This window comes from Schistocerca piceifrons, chromosome 7 (genome assembly GCF_021461385.2).
Source record: "Schistocerca piceifrons isolate TAMUIC-IGC-003096 chromosome 7, iqSchPice1.1, whole genome shotgun sequence".
NCBI lineage: Eukaryota > Metazoa > Arthropoda > Insecta > Orthoptera > Acrididae > Schistocerca > Schistocerca piceifrons.
In genome coordinates, this window is record NC_060144.1 from 570,582,091 (window position 1) to 570,603,488 (window position 21,398).

The following is a 21,398-nucleotide window of genomic DNA, read 5'->3' on the forward strand; positions in this document are numbered from 1 at the left end:
GCCGGAGTGGAAGCAGGGAAGGGGCTAGATGGGTAAGGTCCAGTTGTTTCGTGGCCACAGTTTGTCGGTGGTCGTTCATGCTGACAGACAGCACACATAGAATGCCGCACAGTAGTTGCAGCTCAGCACACCCCTGCCTCCTTCTTGCTTCCGGTCGCCTCTCCCATCATGCGCTGCTGCTCGTAGTCTGGTTCCAGATGCCAGGGACTGTGGTCGTGTGTGTGTGTGTGTGTGTGTGTGTGTGTTGCCAAAAGCTCACTTTCTGACAGTCTTTTGCGCCTATCTGTGATTCAGCATCTCCGCTATTTGTTGAGTAGCAACTATCCTTTCCATAATATTTTTTCTGTATGTTTATTATTACAGTGCCACCTGCTAGTAGTTTGTAACATCTTTGCCTTGACTTGTGTTCTTCGCTATTCTTTCATCTGCTCTCTGGCTATAAGCTGGGGTAGTCAGTGCAATATGCATCTTATTTTATGTAAATCTTGTTTCATTATTGACATGCCAGTGTATCCTTTTCTCCATACTCTTGGATGATGTGTTAAGATTTGACACGATATGTTGTACATATAATGAAGATTTATTAGTGTGTATTTGCATAAGGTATGTTGTATATGTCCATTTTGTTAAAATATGTTCCTTACCTTATTAGATCTAACTTGATTATGGTTGTAATTTTCGATCTATGTTATTTAAGGATCCAATGATCTGTAAATTATAATTAGTGATCTTGGCTGTTGAAATTTTTTACTTCTGAGTTTAATAGTTCATTACTGTTTCATTTACAATGATGGACTGACATTACAAATTAGGGGAAATGTGTACAAGCCAAAATGAACTTTGATGTGAAACATCCACTTGCTGAGATTTTGATGTGAACCAGTCAGTCATAACATCAATAGAGTACAGTTGTAAGTTTACCGATTTGGAACTTTGCCTTTGGTAGTCTCACAACCTGTTTGCTTGAATCGTCATCCTGATTTAATGGATGAAGTGAATATTTGTTAAAGAAAATACATAAAACTTCAGTGAATGATTTTTTTCTCTCTTCATATTTATTGCCACTTTTTTGATGACAACCTTTATAACATGCATGATTTCTCAGTGTTGAACCAGAACAGTAAATTATACTAATTATCAGTTGTTCATTGGTGGCAGACCAATATTGCTGTACATGACTGATAGACATAGCCTCATATTTTGGCAGTTTGGCACTAATACATAATGTTGACAATTCGTTGGTGGACCTGGAGTGCATAGTGTGTACTGAACTGAAAATTAAATAATGACAGATAGGTTGTTTGTAATGTCAATGCTGAGACAACTCACAAAGGAGTCCACATTTTGATAGCTAATCCCGGGCTGACTATGTGGTATTGACTGCTGAACACAAACTGAAAATTATGTAATGTTTATGTTTCCCTGCTTGGGCACTGACTAATTGAAACTTTGTGCACCATGCCTATTTACAGACATGCGTCATATCAAACGTTATAAGTTGTTGGAATACAAGCTTATTACATGTTAGATAGTAGTATAAAAATCAGAAAATTAAAAGGAACAAAGGTATATTAGGTAGTGAAGTAAGTTTGTTTAACTAATAACACTATAATGAGGATGATTTTAATTTACACAGGAATTCTCAAAGCTCGCCAAAAAGTATTGAGAAAGTGAAATTTTCTAATTAGAATAGTTATTAAACTGACAAGTTATTTTAGTGAAAATTTGCATTTTTGGAACCAACCAGAAAAATCAGGGCTATAAAATTGTGGTGCTGAGTTTTGGAAGCAGTGACATTTTAAGACACACAAAGCTTCTGGAAAAAGTAAAATGTTTGTTGAAAAGAGGAGAACGACGGCTTTCAAATGAGTTATACCAATATGGAAACAAAAAAACTCTTTGCTCATCAAAAATTTCAACTTTGCGTGGTTTGGATGTCTTCAGGTGAACTAACTACGATATTATCGCCAGTAGTTGAGAACCTATAGAATGAATGTTTTGATAATCCCTATTTATATAAGAAATTGGAATTTTGAGTAACTATTGTATATGTACTAGTAACAAAAAGAATAAGACAAGAAAAAAGATTAATGTCAGGAGTGGTGTAAGAAAAAGTAGATTAGCTCCCTCCCGTGCTCTGTGGCACAGTGCCTTGCCATCCACAATTCGACTCAGTCAGATGGGGCAGTGGACATTGTCAGTAATTTCATTGTTCTACACTCGGCGCCTACCTTAAACTGTTAGCCGTTTCAGGTATGGAAACCTCAGCCATATGTACAGATAATGCTGTATTGTCAATTGGTGTCTGTCATTTATCCAAAAGTGCATGTTGTTAATGAAATTTTTGAGACTGTAACTAACACATCCATCTCAATTTTTGTCTTGCACCCATCAGCATTTTTAATTTTTTAAATGGATATATTTAATCATTGCAATAAACTCTGTTTCTAATCATTGACACTCTTTTATCACATGACAACAGCATTTTGACTTATTCTGTAACTTCTAAAATCACTACTGGAAAAATGTTATGTTTATATTCAAGATTTGTAGTGAGATTTGTAGCAGTTTCTATTTATTTATTTCATCTTGCAAATCTAGAATATCACAATGCACAGAAAACATTGGAGCAGCCCTAAAAAGTGTGCACATTTTTTTCACAAGATATTAAATTATTTATTTTCTGTTACTCCAAGTATTGTGACAGGCACATTTAAAAGCACGAAAAAAAAAGAACAATTCTTGGCTTTCAGAACTGTTAGTTCCTTTCTCAGGGGGACAGAGGGATATGTTGAGGAAGGCTGGAAGTGAGAGGCAGCTTACACAGACCTCATGTTGAGAGTCCCCACCCCCACCTCTTATGGCCCAAACTGACTCCTCTATCTGATGCCTCTCCCCACACCTTTGTTAAAACAGGCTGGTCACTCTCAGCTTGTGGTCCGAGTCACCTGCTTCTCCTTTCTAATCTTTGAACCTATCCCTCCTTCCTCCCTGAGAAAATAATGAACATTTCTGAAAGCTAGGTATAACTCATGCGCTTGTTGCACATTGTGAATATTTACTCATAGTTTCATAGTTTGAAACAGTTTTGTAAACACTGTGATAATGCTGAAACAACTTATAAGTTAAAAAAATATAAATAATCCTTTTAATAGTATAATTCAGCCAATGGCACTCCCTTCACCTGTTGGGAAACCTACTTTGCTCTGTGTCACGAGGGGACAAACACAAGAGGGTAAGGGTTCTAGTAATCATCAGCAGTTCAGATGTATGCAAATAATGGTACCTCTAAGGGAAATGGCAGCAAGGGATGGAAAGGAACACAAAGTACACTCACTTTGTATGCGTAGGAGCTCATTCGACACATTGAAGAGGTTTTTCCACCAGCCATTGAAGGAAAAAGAGTGTGTCCAACTGCAGATTGTGGTGTCGGTTGGATGGAACAAACAAGCCTGTTGTTGGACTCCAAGGTCATACTTGAATCATTCCAGTGACTGGCAGAGAAGGTTGAGAAGACAAGGCTTGTGCAGAGTGTTTCAACAAGGCTCACTGTATGCAGCATTGTCCCCAGAACTGGTTGTGGCCCCTTGCTTTTGAGTTGAGTGGAAGGACTGAACCAGAGACTTTGAAAGTTATGCTAAAAGCTGGGCGGCAACTTCTGAAAGTTGCTTTGTAATGCTGAGAACTGTAAGGTCCCCCTAAATGGCTCAGGTATGCACTACACATCAGAGGCTGCAACCCATGTAGCTGTGCACACTGTAGGGTGCACACAAGAGTTTTTTATATGTTAGGTGACACACTGTCCAGCCTATATAATGACAGCTTTAGGAGACCCAGAAATGTAAGTGTAAGATGCAAAAGAATGCCGTCACAGGTGATAGTATTAAAATCCTAGTAGTTAAATGCCGAAACATTCACAACAAAGTTCCAGAGTTTGAAATGCTTCTGAAAACCAGTGAAGCTCACATGATAGCGGGTACAGAAAGCTGATTGAAACCTGAAATTTATAGCAGTGAGATTTTTGGGGAAAATTTAAGTGCATGACGAAAGTATAGGCTAATGGGAAATGGTGATGGTGTATTTGTCACAGTAGCAAGAAACTCAAATCCACTGAAATAGAAACTGAAGCTGCATGTGAGACTGTTTGGACTAGACTCAGTATCAGGGGTGGGCATGTAACCAAAAAATTTAGAGAAAATATTAGTTCACTTGTAGTTAATTTCCCCCATCATACTGTAATCATCGGTGGAGACTTTAAATATCCAACAATCAATTAGGGAAATTACATTTTTGTTAGTGGTGGACATGACAAGACATCTGGTGTAACATCACTAAATGCCTTTTTGAAAACAACTTAGAACTGGCAGTTTTGAACCCCTCTCATGTTGGAAATGTACTACATGTAGATTTAATAGCAACAAAATGACAAGACCTTTTCACAATGTCCACATCGATACTGGTATCAGAGACCAGGAGACGATTGTGCCAACAATGCCAACAATAATTAACAAAGTACAAACAACTACTACAACAAACAAAAAGATGTATATGTTCAGTAAACTAGACAAAAAAGTGGTAGAGTCTTATCTCAGTGAGGGACTTGAAACTCTGAGCACAGAACAGGACCATATGAACTAAGACTCAAGTTTTAAAGAAAAGTTGACCTTGCACTGCAGAGATATGTACTCAGTACAACAGCTCATAATGAGAGGGACCCACCATGGTATACAGTAGCTGTAAAGAAACTTCTAAAGAAACAGAGGCTACTGCATAATAGGTGTAAAATAAAGTATAGGGCTGTAGACAGATACTAAATGAAATGTACTTGGCTGTCACGAGAGCAGTATGTGAAGCCTTCAGTAGCTACTGTTGCAGACTATTGTTAAATTGTCTCTGACTATACCCAAAGAAATTCTGGTTGTATGTAAAACCTGTTACTGGTCCCGATGTTAGTGTCCAGTCTCTTAAAAATGAAAGAATAACTGAAATTGAGGGCAGCAAAACAAAAGTGGAAATCAGGTTGCCCTCCATGGGGTGGATGCACGCAACGACTGTGGTTGTATTGCGTTAGATAGAGCAGCAATCACTTGTGAAATTAAGTTGCTTTAATATGACATTTATAGTCACAACGCAGATCAGATTTCGACCTGTGTCAGGTCATTATCAATGCAGTGTGGAATTGTAGCAGTTGTTTGTGCTCAAGTGAATGCTTACACAGTTCAACCAAGGTCTGATGGAATACATATAACATTCTATACTAAACTTGCAGTTGAATTAGCCTGTCTTTTTAACTAAAATCTATTGGTTGAACTGTGTAAGCATTCACTTGAGCCCAAACAACTGCTACAATTTCGCACTGCATTGATAATGACCTGACACAGGTCGAAATCTGATCTGCGTTGTGACTATAAATGTCATATTAAAGCAACTTAATTCCACGACTGATTGCTGCTCTATCTGACCCAAAAGTTGAATTGATTAACTCCATTTTCAAAAGTTTTTTTACAAAGAAAAACTGAAGAGAATTGCCCCAGTTTTGTCATTGTACCACTGAAAGGATGAATGAAATAAGTGTTAGTGTCAGTGTTGTTGAGGAACAGCTGAAACCATTAAAACTGACAAAGCTCCAGAGTCTGATTCTATACTAAACTTGCAGTTGATTTAGCCTGTCTTTTTAACTATAATCTATTGGAGATCCCTTGGGGGAAAAAAGCGTGCCCAGTAGTTGAAAGAAAGAACAGGTCATGCTTGTTTACAGGAAGGGCAGTAGAAGTCATCCACAAAACTACTGTCCGGTATTCTTGACATTGTTTTGAACTGAAATATAATGAGCTATCTTAAGCAATATGACCACCTCAATGCCAACCAGCATGGATTTCGAAAACATTGATCATGCGAGACCCAACTCACGCTTTTCTCAATGACGTATTGGAAGATTTGGATCAAGGCAGACAGGTAGATGCAGTATTTCTTGATTTTTGGAAAAGCATTTGACTCAGTACCACATCTACACGTATTTTCAAAAGTGTGATCATATGGCGTATCAGGTGAAATATGTGACTGGATTGAGGATTTTGTGGTAGGGAGGAAACAGCATGTTATCTTGGCTGACAGTCATCAACAGATGTAGAAGTAACTTCAGGTTTTCCCCAGGGAGGTGGGTTGGGACACGTGCTGTTCACATTGTATATTAATGACCTTGTGGAAAATGGGATTGGTAATGTCAGATTTTTTCAGGTGGTGCAGTATTGTCTGGATGAAGCTGCATTAATATTAAGTAAGATCTTGATAACATTTCAAAGTAGTGCAAAGATTGGGAACTTGCTTTAAGTGGTCAGGCATGTAAAATGGTGCCTGTCAGAAAGTGAAAAAAATGTAGTATCCTAGGACTGTAATATTAGACCACTGCAGTTCAAATCGTCCAACTAATACAAATACATGGGTGTAACATTTTGTAGGGATATAAAATTGAATGATCACATAGGCTCAGTTGTGGGTAAATCAGGTGGAAAACTTAGATTTATTGGTAGAATACTGGGGAAAAACTATCAGCCTGCAAAAGAGATTGCTTATGAATCGCTCTTGCAAACCATTGTAGTATAGTGCTGAGGGAACGAGCCACGCCAATACGTGGCGTGCAGGTCACAGTAAATGGCACTGCTGTTGTGGGCAAATGTTTGCTTCTGCATGGTCACACATCCGCGTAGCACTGTGCCAGTATTCCTTTGCTGATGAGTACTCGGGTTGACACTTTGCCCCTCAACAGTGCGTCACTGTCCAGGCTCCGAACTGACTGCCAGTTGCTGGAGCTATACTTAAAGACTCCAGATGGTATGCCTTTGAGTCTGCGCTTCAAACCACAACACCTGCCACTGCCACTGGTGCTGCCTGTCGGTCAGTGCCGTCTTGCCTCTTCGCCAGGATCGTCAGCTGCTGGACATCCATCTGCTGTACCTGCACTTGGGCCTGTGTCTCTATAGCCACGAGTTTGCAGCCTTGTGGTACAGTGCTGCCTGATCGCTTACAGTACCTCCTGGCCCACCACCACTTCTGACAGTTGTTGACTTCGTCATAGTGGGCACCCATTAATCATGGTCAGGATGGACTTTGTGGTTGTGGACTTTTGTCCTTGAAGCTGAAGATTAGTAAACAAAGAGTTGTTATTGGAATGTGTGAATTCAATCACTGCCTGTTACACCACTCAGCCAAGTTTATTATGCACAAATCCTGGATACACTTTTGTATTGGACTTGATCTTTAATTACATTGAGCAGTTCTCAACAATTTATGGTGGACCAAGTGTGCACACAATATTAGCCAATCTTATTGTTGTCAGTGTAATTTTTCAGCAGCACAGAGTTCACCAAGAACAAATTATGTACAAATAAATCACAGCAAGTAACGCTTCTTTTGAAAATGAACAAAACAGGGAGCTTCTGTAGGTGGATACCTCTATGCCAATACAACACTCTGGAAGTGGGCTGAAGAAAACCCACGTTAGTGCAGGAGAACACTGTTTGTCAGTTTGATGGGGAAGCAACCGTATATGAACCACACTCTCAGTGTACCCGTATGTTATCAGTTCCTTAACTGAAAACACAGCTGTCAGTTGAATTAGGCAGACAGCTAAATACATGTGGTAGCTAAACGACAACTGTAGGTAGAAATGTCCAAATCGTAGTCCAGAAAAAACCCCATAGTGCAGGGTCATCATTGTTATGTACGCTGGAGACCTTGCTGTAAACATCATCTGTTTGTGGCAAATGATGCTGTGATGGGACAGCAGCAGCCCTTAAATCTGCCACAGGCATTTTTCTACGTGACCTGACATTGGCAGATGTAGCCTTCCTTGCTGCACCTAACATCTCATTTTATTGATTGATGCATTAATATGTCCATCAAGATTACAAGAATTGTGATTGGAAGAAGTGATTAATGTTTATAATTTTGTGATTTTCAATACTGTGGGTGGAGTTATGTATTTGAGACTGGTTGCTGTAGCTGGTGTGTGTGTGTGTGTGTGTGTGTGTGTGTGTGTGTGTGTGTGTGTTTTTGAATAATTCTGCCTTTTTCTGAAAGTTGCTGATTTTGTGCCACACTTAAGTAAAAATCACATGTTCTGTGGATTATTATTTCAGAAAGTCCTTTCACCAGAGGATGGAATTTTTGTGATATTGTACTTATTTTGTTTCATTTTCGGTAACATCCCTTATGATTTTCTGTTTCACTTAATCTGCTAATTGTATGTTATGTTACATGGCATTTTCTTTGTATGATTATTTTTGTTAAGATTTTAAATGCTTTATAATTTTATTAGTTTTACTACTGAATTTCTAACGATTTTCTTCTTGAGGTAAATTTAATTTTTTATGGCAAACATTGTTCTTATTCTAGAGTTTATACCAGTTTTTCTTAGGTATATTTAAACTGGCTCTCACTGCTTTTAGGTGAAACAATATGTTTGTAAAATTTTGATTTGGAAAATTTATTTATGCTGACATCTGCACATGAGTAGTTGTCAGTAACAGTTTTGCATTTGCAGTCACTGCTATTACTATATTCCACAGCTGCAGAACAAAGAACTTCAATGATAAGGGAGCTATTAATGGAAATTGTGTTCATGCTAGTTGCACATTTTAGATGGTAGAGTGTATATATGTCAATGGGAAAAACACTCCATTCATAAAGAATTTTAATTTTTAGGTGGAACACCACTGGGCATGTACAAAAAGCTTATAGAATATCACAAAGCTGGAAAAATATCCTTCAAATATGTGAAGACTTTCAACATGGATGAATATGTTGGTATGTAGATATTTGTTTGACATTTGCTCTTATTGGTCACATTAATCCCAAGAAGGCTGCATCTTTACGTGCATGGGTTTTATGATAGTTCAGACACTAGAACTGTTCTCGTCCTGTTTATATGTATAAATAGGTATTGTATTGCAAAATTGCTAGCTTTCGGAATCAAGAACTCCAGTTTTTGTTGAAGAGAGAGAAGGGATGGTGGAAAACAGACTGTTGCAGCATAAGTATACAGAAATTGTCTACAAACAACCAAGAGTCAAGGGAGACTTACCCAGACAAGATGAAAGGAAGGAAAGGTCTTATTGTACTGAATAGGGTTGAAAATCTGGCAGAGAGGGTAATAGGCAAGCCTGAAATGAGATGACTCCCACCTGAGTCCATCGAGCTGCTTACCCTATCCATCCCATTTACTCAATCTTCCACATTTTCTCAAAGATCCACTAACCCAACCATCCTAGTTGTCACAAAGTTGCTGGCTCCAAAGCACCCAATGAAAGTGGCTTTGGTGCATCATTGTCTGCAACTAGTTGTTTAAAAACTTCCTGCTTGTTATAAAAAATATGTTTTGATAATCGAAAATGTAGATGAGGACTCATACCCAGTTCTCCTGCTTTTCACAAGAAAACACCTTAATAATCAATCTGCCTAATCTCACCTCCACGGTCAACTTAAACTTTCATGGCCACTGATATTTCTAACTGTGCTATCTGAACAACAGGTCTAGGGGTACATGGTGAAAGGATTTGATGGACGGCTGCGACTTATCCTGCCACAAGGAATATTAAAGCATTTTGGACTTGAAAGAGACTATCAGGTTGACAGTTGCTTCACTTTTTTTATGAGAAATATTTGTTGTAATTGCTGTTTTTATTTTATGTTTTGTATGCCATATTTTAGGGTGCAGTCCATATCATTTTGTAAATCTTGGCTGTCTTTTGCTGACAGTCTCTTAGCTCCTGTTATCTTGACCATGTCAGTGTCAAATTTCTTGTCATACTTCTGGTGTTTCTGCCAAAACTTGATGTATGAATGCACTGGTACAGGTGGGGTGGTTACAGACAAGAAACAGTTCGTAGAATTTTAACATAGTTTGGATATATTCTCCAGTACAAGTGAAAGTTGAGGCAACCTTCCCATTATGGGAGCTTCAAGGTGTAATGAAATAGATAAACACTCTCCAAGAGGCAGCAGAAAAAGCTGGATTACAAACTTTCTTTGAAAAAACAACACATGGCCAATGTGGAAGCGGCACAGAAATATGTGGAACCAAAGAATGGAAACATATTGGAAGTTTCAGAATTAAAGTACTTGGTAGAAATAATCCACCAGATTCTCTGGACAAAGCAGCAAACATAAACAAGACTATAAAAATGTAAATGGTATTCCACGTAACAAAGAACACATACAATAAACAATTCTGATCTATTCATACTGAGGTATTCATGATGTGATTAAAAGCAGGTGTCTTTATGATCAAAATGCCTCACCATAAACACAGCCAAACAAATAAATAATTTCAAGAAGAAGAAAAGAAAGAAGAATAAGTTTAAAAAATTGGGGATAAAGTATGGAAAAGGGATTTGGAAACTGAAAAGCAACTAGGAAATGTTTGAAAAAGAAAACTGAGAATATGATAGCTGCAATGAGAAAGCAGATGATTACATTTTATGACCACGTAAAAGGAACAGATAACAAGAAGCTAATAAAAAATATTCAACTTATTTGACAAAAATCCAGAAATTTTGTGGTTTATAGAAGTTAAGAAAGACCTACAGGTTTTGGGAATAACAAACAAAGACACAGAAAACAGACATGAATTCTGAGAAAAGGTACAGAAAGTCAAGAGTTTCCAGAAGAAAAAACAAAAAGAAGAGAGGTGGGACAAGGACAGAAGAAAGAAGAGAACAAAAGAAAAGAGTTAGTTAGATAGTTAGTTTCATGTTCCATGGATCATTTGTTCGATAAATAATAATGATGCAGAATGAGTCTTTTATAGTCGCATCACAATTATTTTGTATACATGCCTACATGCTTATCATGTACAAGTTGTTGTTGTTGTTGTTGTTGTGTGTGTGTGTGTGTGTGTGTGTGTGTGTGTGCGTGCGTGTGTGTGTGTGCGCGCGTGTGTGTGTTCCTACACACCACATTTTACACATTACAGTAATAGAAATTCTTGCACAGAATAGAAGGAGTTGTCAGTGAAGAATTGTTGAAAAGCCAAAAAAGGGGAAGAATATGATGTCATGATCTTCTATTTCATGTGGTTTTGAGTTGCCCAAATTTGAATAATAATAATAATAATAATAATAATAATAATGATCCTGTTTACAATACATTACTAGTTTCCCTGTTTCTAACAGAACTTTCCAATTCTAGAATCTGGATATAGAGATAATTTGTAGGAAGAGTAACTAGTTAGGTATGATTCAATTTCTTTTTGAATTGTTTGGAATTCTCAGTTTCTTTATTTATGTTGGATGGCAGCTTGTTGAATATATTTGCACCAGAGTACATAACTCCATTCTGAGCCACAGGCAAAGAGATCAAGTCTGTATGAAATCTGTTATTGTGTCTTGTGTTGTAATCTCGTAGATCAGAATTCAGCTCAGGTGAAAATGATTTTTGTTATCCACAACAAAAATCACTAAGTAGCGCATGTACTAAGAAGTGAGTCTAAGAATTCCAAAATTCCTAAGAGACCTCTTTGAGATGTGCAGTTATCTACAACAATATTCTTTCTGCTCACTTCTGCTGTATGAAAACTTTATTTACTTTAGGTGAAGTGTTCCAGAATGTAATTCCACGAGACAACAGCAAAAGAAAATATACAGAATAAGCTAAATGCTCTTTTTCTTTAGGTCAGCACAATGAGAGAGACTTCTAAGTATAAAATATGGTGAATTGAGATTGTTACTTATTTTATCTATGTCTTGACTTGGTTTTAACTTCTTATCCAGTCACACCCCAAGAAATTTCGCACACAGTGTTTCATCCAATGTATGATCATGAATGTCTATTTCTGGAACTAGCAAATGTTTTTTGCTTGATTTAAAATGAATAATACGAATTGTTGTGAGATTAAGATCTAATTGCTTGCTGTAAGCCAGTTGTATGTCTGTTCAGTTACCACTGAGATTTATTTGATGTAGTTGGGGTTGGGCTCCTTATAATGACTGTGTCATCAGGAAATTTTACGGTTTTTAAACTCCCCTTCAAATTCATGTGGAGGTCATTTACTGAGATTAAGAAACAATAGACCCTGTAGTGATTGCCATTCACGGTTTAATTTCATGTCTGCACCTCAGCTTTCTGTGTTTTATGTAAGACTCCATCTGTGCAAGACGGATGCCATTATTAATTGGTCAAGTTGTGTACTACACAAGCAAAGGCTTTGGGAAGATCTCATTAATTGTTGCTGGTATGGTCTTCAGTCTGAAGACTGGTTTGATGCAGCTCTCCACACTGCTGTATCCTGTGCAAACTTCCTCATCTCCAAATAACTACTGCAAACTACATTCTTTTGAACATACTCACTGCATTCATCTCTTGGTCTCCCTCTGCTAATTCCCTTCCCCACCCCCTCCTCACCACTTCCCTCCAATATTAAAGTAATGATCCCTTGATGTCTCAGGATGTGCCCTATCAACTGATCCCTTCTTTAATCAGTTTTTGTCACAAATTTATTTTCTCCCCAATTCTAGTCAGTACATCTTCATTAGTTACATGATCTACCCACCTAATCTTCAGTATTCTTTTGTAGTACCACATTTCAAAAGCTTCTATTCTTTTCTTGTCTGAACTGTTTATCATCCACACCTCACTTTCATACAAGGCTACACACTAGACAAGTACCTTTTGAAAAGACTTCCTAACCCGTAAATCTGTATTTGGTGTTAACAAATTTCTTTTTGTCAGAAATGTTTTTCTTTCCATTCCTCTCTGCTTCAGCCATCAGTTATTTTACAGCCCACATAACAAAACTCATCTACTACTTTCAGTGTTTCATTTCGTAATAGAATTCCTTCAACATTGCCTGATTTAATTCGGCTGTGTTCTGTTACCCTTGTTTTGCCTTTGTTGACATTCATCTTATACCCTACTTTCAAGACATGGTCCATTCTGTTTAACTGCTCTTCCAGGTTCTTCGCTATCTTTGGCAGAATTGCAACATCATCTGCAACCCCCAGTCTTTATTTCTGCTCCCTGACCTTTAATTCCTTGTCCAAATTTTTCTTTGGTTTTCTTTACTGCTTGCTCAATGTACAGAGTGAATAACATTGGGGGTGGGCTACAACTCTGTCTGAATCCCTTCTCAACCACTGCTTCATTTCCAGGCCCCTTGACTCTTACAATTGCCATCTGTTTTCTGTATAAGTTGTGTATAACCTTTTGCTCCCTATATTTTACTCCTACTACTTTTGAATTTCAAAGAGCAAGTTGCAATCACTATTGTCAAAAGCTTTCACCAAATCTACAGCAGATATAAATGTAAGTTTGCCTTTCCTTGACTTGTCTTTTAGGATAAGCTGTCAGGTCTGTACTGTTTCACACATTCCTACATTTCCCCAGAATCCATACTGATCTTCCTTTAGGTCAACTTCTACCAGTTTTTTTCATTCTTCTTCTGTAAATAATATGAGTTAACATATTTTTTTCAGCCATGACTTAGCAGACTGGTAGTTCAATAATATTCACACCTGTCTTTGGTATTGGGGTTATTTATTTTCTGCTTGAAGTCTGAGAATATATTGCCTGTCTCCCATATCGTTTTTATCCGGTGGAATAATTTTGACATGGTTGTTCTTCTGGATATTTAACAATTCTGTGGGACTGTCATCTGCTCCAGTAGTCTTATATTTACTTCCGTCTTTTAGTATGTTGTCAAACAATGGAAAATCCAGGATGGAATACAACAATTTCAGTATGTTGTGTACTTTAGCTTCGCATCTGCCTTCTTATTTTCATCCACTTCCTCTTCCTTTTTATAATATTGTCTTCAAGCTTCTTTCCTTTTTGTAGCCTTTCTGTATATTCTCTCCACCTTCCAGCCTTCCATTCTTTCCTTAGTCCGAATCCGTCCATCCTGATTTAGGTTTTCCGTGATTTCCCTAAATCGCTCCAGGCAAATGCCGGGATGATTCCTTTGAAAGGGCACAGCCGACTTCCTTCCCCGTCCTTCCCTAATCTGATGAGACCGATGACCTCGCTGTTTTGTCTCTTCCCCCAAACAATCCTATCCAATCCAATCTTTCCTTAGTACTTCCTTGCCATCTTAGTTCTTAAGATACATACAACTGTTTCTCTTAAATTTGCAGTACATGGTATCTATATTTCCCATAACCATGCATGCTGCTACAGTTATGCATTTCTCCTCTTGCAGTTCCTGCTTTGCCATTTTTCACTATCTGTATACATTTTTAAAGATGTATATATTCCTTTTTGTCTGTTTCATCTGTTGAATTTTTTTTGTATTTTCTTCTTTTGTCAGTTAAATACAGTATCTCACCTGTTATCAAAGGATTTCTACTGGATTGTGTATTTTTGCCTAGTTGATCCTCTGCTTCAGTCACTGTTTCACCTTTCAGAACCACTCATTTATCCTCTATTGCAGGGCCAGCCATGGCATGCCAGATTTCATGCGTGCAGGGTGTGCTGGTTGCGGGTAGGCCAGGGGCTGACCTCTCACTCAGCTTTGCTTGGTCCTTCTCAGAAGTACATGGAATAGTGCAACATTTCATTTAGCATTGCGGTGAAACGTTTTTCGGCTGGCACAACTCTCTGAATTTGGCAGAATTGTGCTGTTTAACTTCTGCTGTTCGTTCGTAGTATGAACCACAGTCACAGATTCAGTGGTTGGTTGCACAAAATAAAGAGGCAGTCTAATGATCTATCGTTGCAGTCATTTAAAATGGATGGGAATGACAGAAGTGAGGGATGAGAATTATGAGTTCGCATAAGTAACAGATATTGCATATTTGCTATGAAGCATTATTACAATATCATGCAGGAAGAATTTAAAGATTAATTGTCAATGAAAGAGCAAAAACTGAAAATGGTTGACAAAAAAGGATTCATTGTTCTGTACATAAAAAGGCACCTAGTGCTAAATTTGAAGGACTGGAGCATGTGAAGAAATGAGTGGTGCAAATAGTGAAATTTCTGAAGTCGCATGCATTATTCAATTGTCAGTTGCAAGCATTTTCGATGGAACTGAACAAAGAGTATGGAGACTTCATATATTACTGGAAAGTACGTTGGGGCCTGCCTGGAATGATTTTTCAATTTAAAACTTGCTATTATTTAATTTATGAAGGAAAAAGGAGTGCAGGAACAAAAATTAGAACATCTGGAATGGATCACAGACTTCACATTTTAAGTAGACTTGATTGTACACTGCCCACAATCAGACACTGGAAATCATGTTGTAGAAGGGACATATTCTGACAAAGACAATTCACTTCCCTAAGTTCATTGGCATTAAAGAAAATGTGAGGTTTGAAGAATTCATTGTGGCCCTGAAAGAATTACAAGGATAGTCTTATAAAGATTTTGAGTACACTGTCAATCTTGCATCTGTTTCCGTGTGTTTCAGTTGAAAGTGCCCCTGTGCATGTACTGATGTAACTGATTAACCTGCAAGGTAATACCAGTTTTAATGACAAATCTTTTTACATTAAAAATGTCCAGGCTATCTACATTGCTTTCCTCAGGTAGAGTTTACAAGTCTCTACAATGAGGTTGCAAAAGTGCTACATTTGTGTGAAAGACCTGTTGTAAGTTATGAAACTACATAAGTCATGATATGTGGAAACTTGAGTGCAAAACTCTGTGAAATTCTCTGTGTCTGTCCTTATTTTGACACTTTTTACCAGATAAAAATTATATTATGTCTTCAGTGCACCAAACAATTAAATAATACTGAAAATTTGTTTTCTTTGTGACCTATGTTGTTGTGAAGATGTTAAGAAATGTGGAACATAAAACCAAGTAGAATGCAGTGCAACTGGACTCTCATTTAAGTGCAACATGTTCCCAATTTTCTCCTCTTCCCCCTCTTCACACTCAGACAGCATGGCATGGTGTTTGGGGAGGGGGGGAAGGAATGTGAAGCGAGGCTGAACACTGTTGCACTCACGCCCCACACATGGCCCTTGGCTGTCCCTGCTCTGTTGTATTCATTTTCATTGCTTCAGTAAGTACTTGTCCAGTGTTTCCTTCAAAACTCTCAATAACCTCTGCAACTTTTCAGCTAATTCAGATCATTAATTTCTTTCCATTATGCAATTTATTCAGCTTTAATATGTGATTCCCTAGCAATAAATCATGGTCAAAGCCCACATCTGCCCCAGGAAATGTTTTACAGTTGCAAATCTAGTAATTTCCCAGACATCATAGTTTTTAAACTAATGCCTGCTTCTTATGCATGCAGTGTCTGCAGAAGTAAATCTAATGTGTTTGTATTCATTACTTTATTTGTGATTACAACATGTACTGCCCCTGTGAGGAAATAATTACTGAATTTTGTGGCCAGCTGCTTGAAATTGTCACCATTTCTGTCACCGCTATTTCCTCATGACTCAGTTTCATTTGGCCGGCTATTTTCATTTCCTTGTTGTTTAATAATGTTCCAAACAGTTTTTACTTTATTCTTGACACATTTTATTTTTTGTGCATAGTGGTTGAGAATCACGTTTTACTGAATTAATGAAATTAATACTTGTTAATTAGTTTTGAAATTCCCTTATGCAAGGTGAAAGGAAATTGAAATTAGAGCCAGTCAAGGCTGGAAATGAGATTCCTGGATTGGAAGCAGCAGGATGTATTGACAAAACCTTTTTTTTAAATTTGTAACACAAGCAGTCACACTAGTACTTGCTCAGAATGAGTAAGGAAAACACTTACCACCAACACACAGCACTATCGGTAGAACACTCTTAGTGTTCAGCTGATTCTTTAAGTTAAAGTTTAAAATTTACATAAGTTACAAAATTTAAAATAAAGAAACTGAAACAGGCAATATAAAAAAAAAGAAAAAGAAACTGACCTGGGTCATTGACAGGCACACACAAAAGAGAAAGAAAACTTGGTAGTTTTCAGAACAAATCCTTTGTCGAGCTAGAACATGCTCACAAACGCATTCACATGTGTGCGTGCGTGCGCCCCCCCCCCCTGCGCCCAGCACACACACACACACACACACAGTGTCACAACATTGCTCATTGTGCTGATTGAACCTAGATTTCATGAGAGGAGATGCATACTTCACCAGTTCAGTGTTCATGTTGCTTTCTGGTACCTTCCTGTTTTTCATGTTTTGCAGCACATATTTTAATTCTGTCATTTCTATTTTGTGTACAGTTCCTTCTTCCTCCTCTTCAGATGTTAAAACTTGTTCTTCTAAGTTTCCATTTGTTTTATACTCTTCTGCTGAGAGCTTCTTATAGTCATCTAGCTGTCGTAAGTTACTTATCACGTCAATTTCATATTATCTTTTGCTTCTGGATTCCAGTACTTCATAAGTTTATATGCAAATTCTTATCTGTTGTGAATATTGTTTACTATTTGTGAAATGAATCTGTACCATTTATCTTGTTTAATTGAACTGCAGAGTAACTTCATTCCTGTTGTTATGCTCTTGTATTCATCTTTACTTCCTGCTGTCTTCTTTTGTAGCCATTTAAGATACGCACAGTAAGCGAGGCAGAGAGAGAGGGTAGTAATCAGTAATAGACTATTTTATTGGCATTCAGAAACCAGCCTAAACATTTACAGAGGTAAGAGCATACAGAGTAGCAGAACTAAATACAGATCACTGTATGCTAATGACAATAGTAAACATTAAAGCCTGATGGATGAAAATAAAGTCTAATAAAAGTAATCACCAAAAGCAATGGAGAACTTAACATGCTCAAAGAAACCTCTATTAAAAAAATTATACAAGGACCATCTGAATAAATATAATGGTGAAAGGAGACAAACTATAACAGAAAAAGCTGCCTTAGAGGTTATTGGATACGGAAGTGAAAGCAAACAAATTAAATAAGGGATGTAGGAGACTGAATAAAGAAAAGGAAAAAGTTGATTCATAATATGGAAGTTATTTGAAGCATGAAAAATCTCTCAGGAACTTCCCATTATTTATAATATTTCTCCATTATTTCCCACAATGTTATCTATTGGGTTATTTCCCATACTTCCATTCATGCCACCACCATTGATGATGACGTTTGTTTTATATGAATGTGTGGTGTTGCCTTGCAGGCCAATGAAGCCACAATCTTCAGTGTCAGTGAACTCAACCTCCAATAGGAATCTAAAATTATTGATCATAGTGGACATGGACAGCGATTGCTGGCAGCTGGTGCTAGGTGGGAATGTTGTTGGCCAGGGAGCATGCCGAGATAGTCCACACATTTGCAAAAAACACTGTGTCCAGGTGACGCAGTGGTTAACACAATTGCCCAGTAAGTAGGAGATCTGGGGTTCAAGTACAAGTCCCACGCACATTTTCACTCATTGCCACTGATTCTGCATGGAGTCCTGATGCAAGTGATATCATTAATTCCTTTCTTTTCCTTTCCTTTCCTTTCCTTTCCTTTCCTTTCCTTTCTCCCACCTCCCCCTTCAATTTACATAAGTAATTGGTTTTTTTAATAGTATTTACTTTTACTTGCAGTGTTTCATTATAATTTTGTGTATCTTTTCTCTTCTTCCTTCTGAGGAGTAGGTGCACACTATAGGTAGATACACTCTTTCTACTTTAAATCTTACATGTACTGTCTTTTCGTTCATGCCTGTGTCTGATTGTATCTTATTTTTCTGTTTTTCATTTATTTACTACTCTTGCTGAGTAGGATGTCGGTGTATGTAATGGAATATTCTCCTAGATGTTTAGATCCATTCAGTTCTATTTTTTTGTCTTGGTTATTAAAGCAATATCTACCTCTCTTTCACTCAGTATTCTTTGTAGATCCTCAGTCTTTTTTATTATTCTCCTTACATCTCATGTAACAAATTTAAGACAGTATTGTATACCAAGTTCTTGTCCTCCTTCCATCTCTGGTGGTCATTGTTGTTAGCGATCTGAGGTTTTATTGTGAGGACTGCCAGAATGTAAGTTGTCCCCTGTCAGGATTATATACAATTTGCGTCGTAACCCCTCTGGTGGGACTGCCACCTCTATGCCTTCTGGTTTGCATGATTTTCTGGTAAGTTTTACTGTCGTGTCCTTTGAAGATACTTCTTCTCCATAAGGCAGTGGTTAAGGTATCCTTTGTCAGCTCCACTGATCCAAAGTCAATCTTCTCCTATGTTGCTGTCATCAAGGTCTGCACAAGAGACCCATTAACTGCCATTTTTCGAGGTTCCTTTAACGCCCTGACAGCTACCATAGCAATCTTAGGGCACACAGAGTCCCCACTGTACTTCACCCCTAAAGCCAGTCTTTTATTCTGTGCCTTTACCCATCTCCTACAAGTTGGATGAAGGGGTTGTGCATGTGAGAGACTTTATTTTTAGCGCTATGTGGTATTAATAAAGTTTGGCATGTACCACATCTATGAAGAGCTCCTCAACAAGAATTCAATGAAAGAGGATTTCAAGTAATATAATGTAATCAAGCATGTACTACATTTTCATGCAGGCTATTTTCAGAAGATAGTGACAATCCCAGTCATCTAAGGCCAATGGAGCAGGTACAGGGAGCATTAAGGAGAGTGCTCTCTTTGTGATTGTGGACCTCTGAAGCTATGTGCTGCAGATATTCTGATTCTGGCAACTGCAGTGCACCATTCGCACAGTCTCACAGGATGCTCACACATGTGTTTATCCTCTTTAATGCATCTTTTGGTAATGATGTAAGTCATTGGTGATCCACGTCATTGAAAGACTTACTGCAGTGGAAAACAAAAAACTGTCTTCTGTTGGAATATGCAGGTATTAGGTAGAATGACAAGACTGTTGACACTTGTATTCCATGCATATCAGCAAGTCTTATTTGAATGCTAGTACTGTAGAGAGACTAGAAAGCTATTCAATTATTTTGCAATAGTACAAAGGTGGTTTAAAAAGTTCTCGGAATCACCACAAGAGGTCAGCACTAGCGCAACAAGTTGTTCACGTGATATTCATTGGACTGTTGCCTGTAAACACTTGCCAAGTCAGTGCTCTTGGAAGAGATCTGTGGTGGTGACATTGCTCTGTTGTTCTTCCCACATAGTGATTTGTGAAGATGGAAAAAATCGAGATTCGAGCCGTGATTAAGTACTTTGTAAAGGAAGGTATGAAAGCAAAGGACATTCATGCAGATTTCCAGAATACACTAGGGGACTCTGCTCCTTCATATTTAACTGTTGCCAAGTGGAAAAATGACTTTAAATTTGGTCAGTAGAGCTTATATGGTGATCCGTGCAGTGGTCGGCCAAGATGTGTCACTACTCCAGAAATCATTGCAAAGGTGCACAAAATGGTCACGGAGGATCACCGATTGAAAGTGCATGAAATTGCTTACACTTGCTAGATGTCATCTGAAAGGGTACATCACATCTTAAGTGAAGAATTAGAAATGAAAAAATTATTTGCAAGATGGATACCGTGACTCTTGACGCTCGATAAAAAACGCATGAGAATGGATATATTGGAACAATGTTTGGCCTGTTTTAGGATAAGTGAACAAGATTTTTAGTGCCAGTTTGTGACCACAGATGAAACTTGGGTGCACTACTATACCCCAGAGACAGACAACAGTCAAAGGTCAAAGCAGTGGAAACATGCTGATTCTCCGCCACCAAAGAAAGCAAAGACATTTCCTTTGGCGGAAAGGTCATGGCATCAGTGTTCTGGGATGCGAAGGGGATTCTGTTTGTAGATTATCTCCATACTGGGCAAACAATTACTGGAGAATACTATGCTAACCTCCTGGACAAATTGCAACAAAAGATAGGCCAAGTTTAGCAAGGAAGAAAGGCATCTTCCATCAAGACAACGCGCACTCGCACACATGTGCTGTTGCCATGGCCAAACTGCATGGACTAAGGTATGAATTGTTGCCACACCTGCCTTATTCACCTGATATGACTCCGTCAGACTTCCATCTCTTCCCAAAACTGAAAATTTTTCTTGGTGGTCGAAGATTCCCTTCAAACAAAGAATTGATAGTCGGAGTTGACAACTGTTTTGCGGGCCTGGAGGAAACTTATTTTCGAGATGGGATCAAGGCACTGGAACATCATTGGACCACATTCATTAATCTACAAGGAGACTACATTGAAAAATAAAAAAAAGTTTAAGTGATGTAAGTACTTTTTTTCTATTCCGAGAACTTTTCAAACCACTCTTGTGCTTTGCTAAACTGGTGAGTGCAGCAGACTGAGACATTTTAGCAGTGTTTAACTCACATTAGTTTCCATTGCAGGTCAAGAAGAACTTTTTATAAACAGAACTCAATCATTAATCTACCTTCCGTTTGTTTCTGTTCATCACACATTGATGAGCATATACACAAACATAGTACAAGTGCAAATTTAGTACATATCTTTACATCAGTATTTTAAATAATATTCAGTTTCTAGACAAAAAGTCTGTATTTG

General features: G+C 37.9%; 1 protein-coding gene across 3 annotated transcripts in view; it reads left to right on the forward strand.

Annotated features, from left to right (window-relative positions):
• Positions 1-21,398, forward strand: part of LOC124805147 (glucosamine-6-phosphate isomerase) — a 122,560-nt gene that overhangs the window by 19,763 nt on the left and 81,399 nt on the right. For all 3 annotated transcript variants that reach the window (XM_047265617.1, XM_047265616.1, XM_047265618.1), the window contains exon 3: positions 8,704-8,805. In XM_047265617.1, coding sequence (XP_047121573.1) covers positions 8,704-8,805 — 102 coding nt within the window. The remainder of the gene's footprint in view (positions 1-8,703; positions 8,806-21,398) is intronic.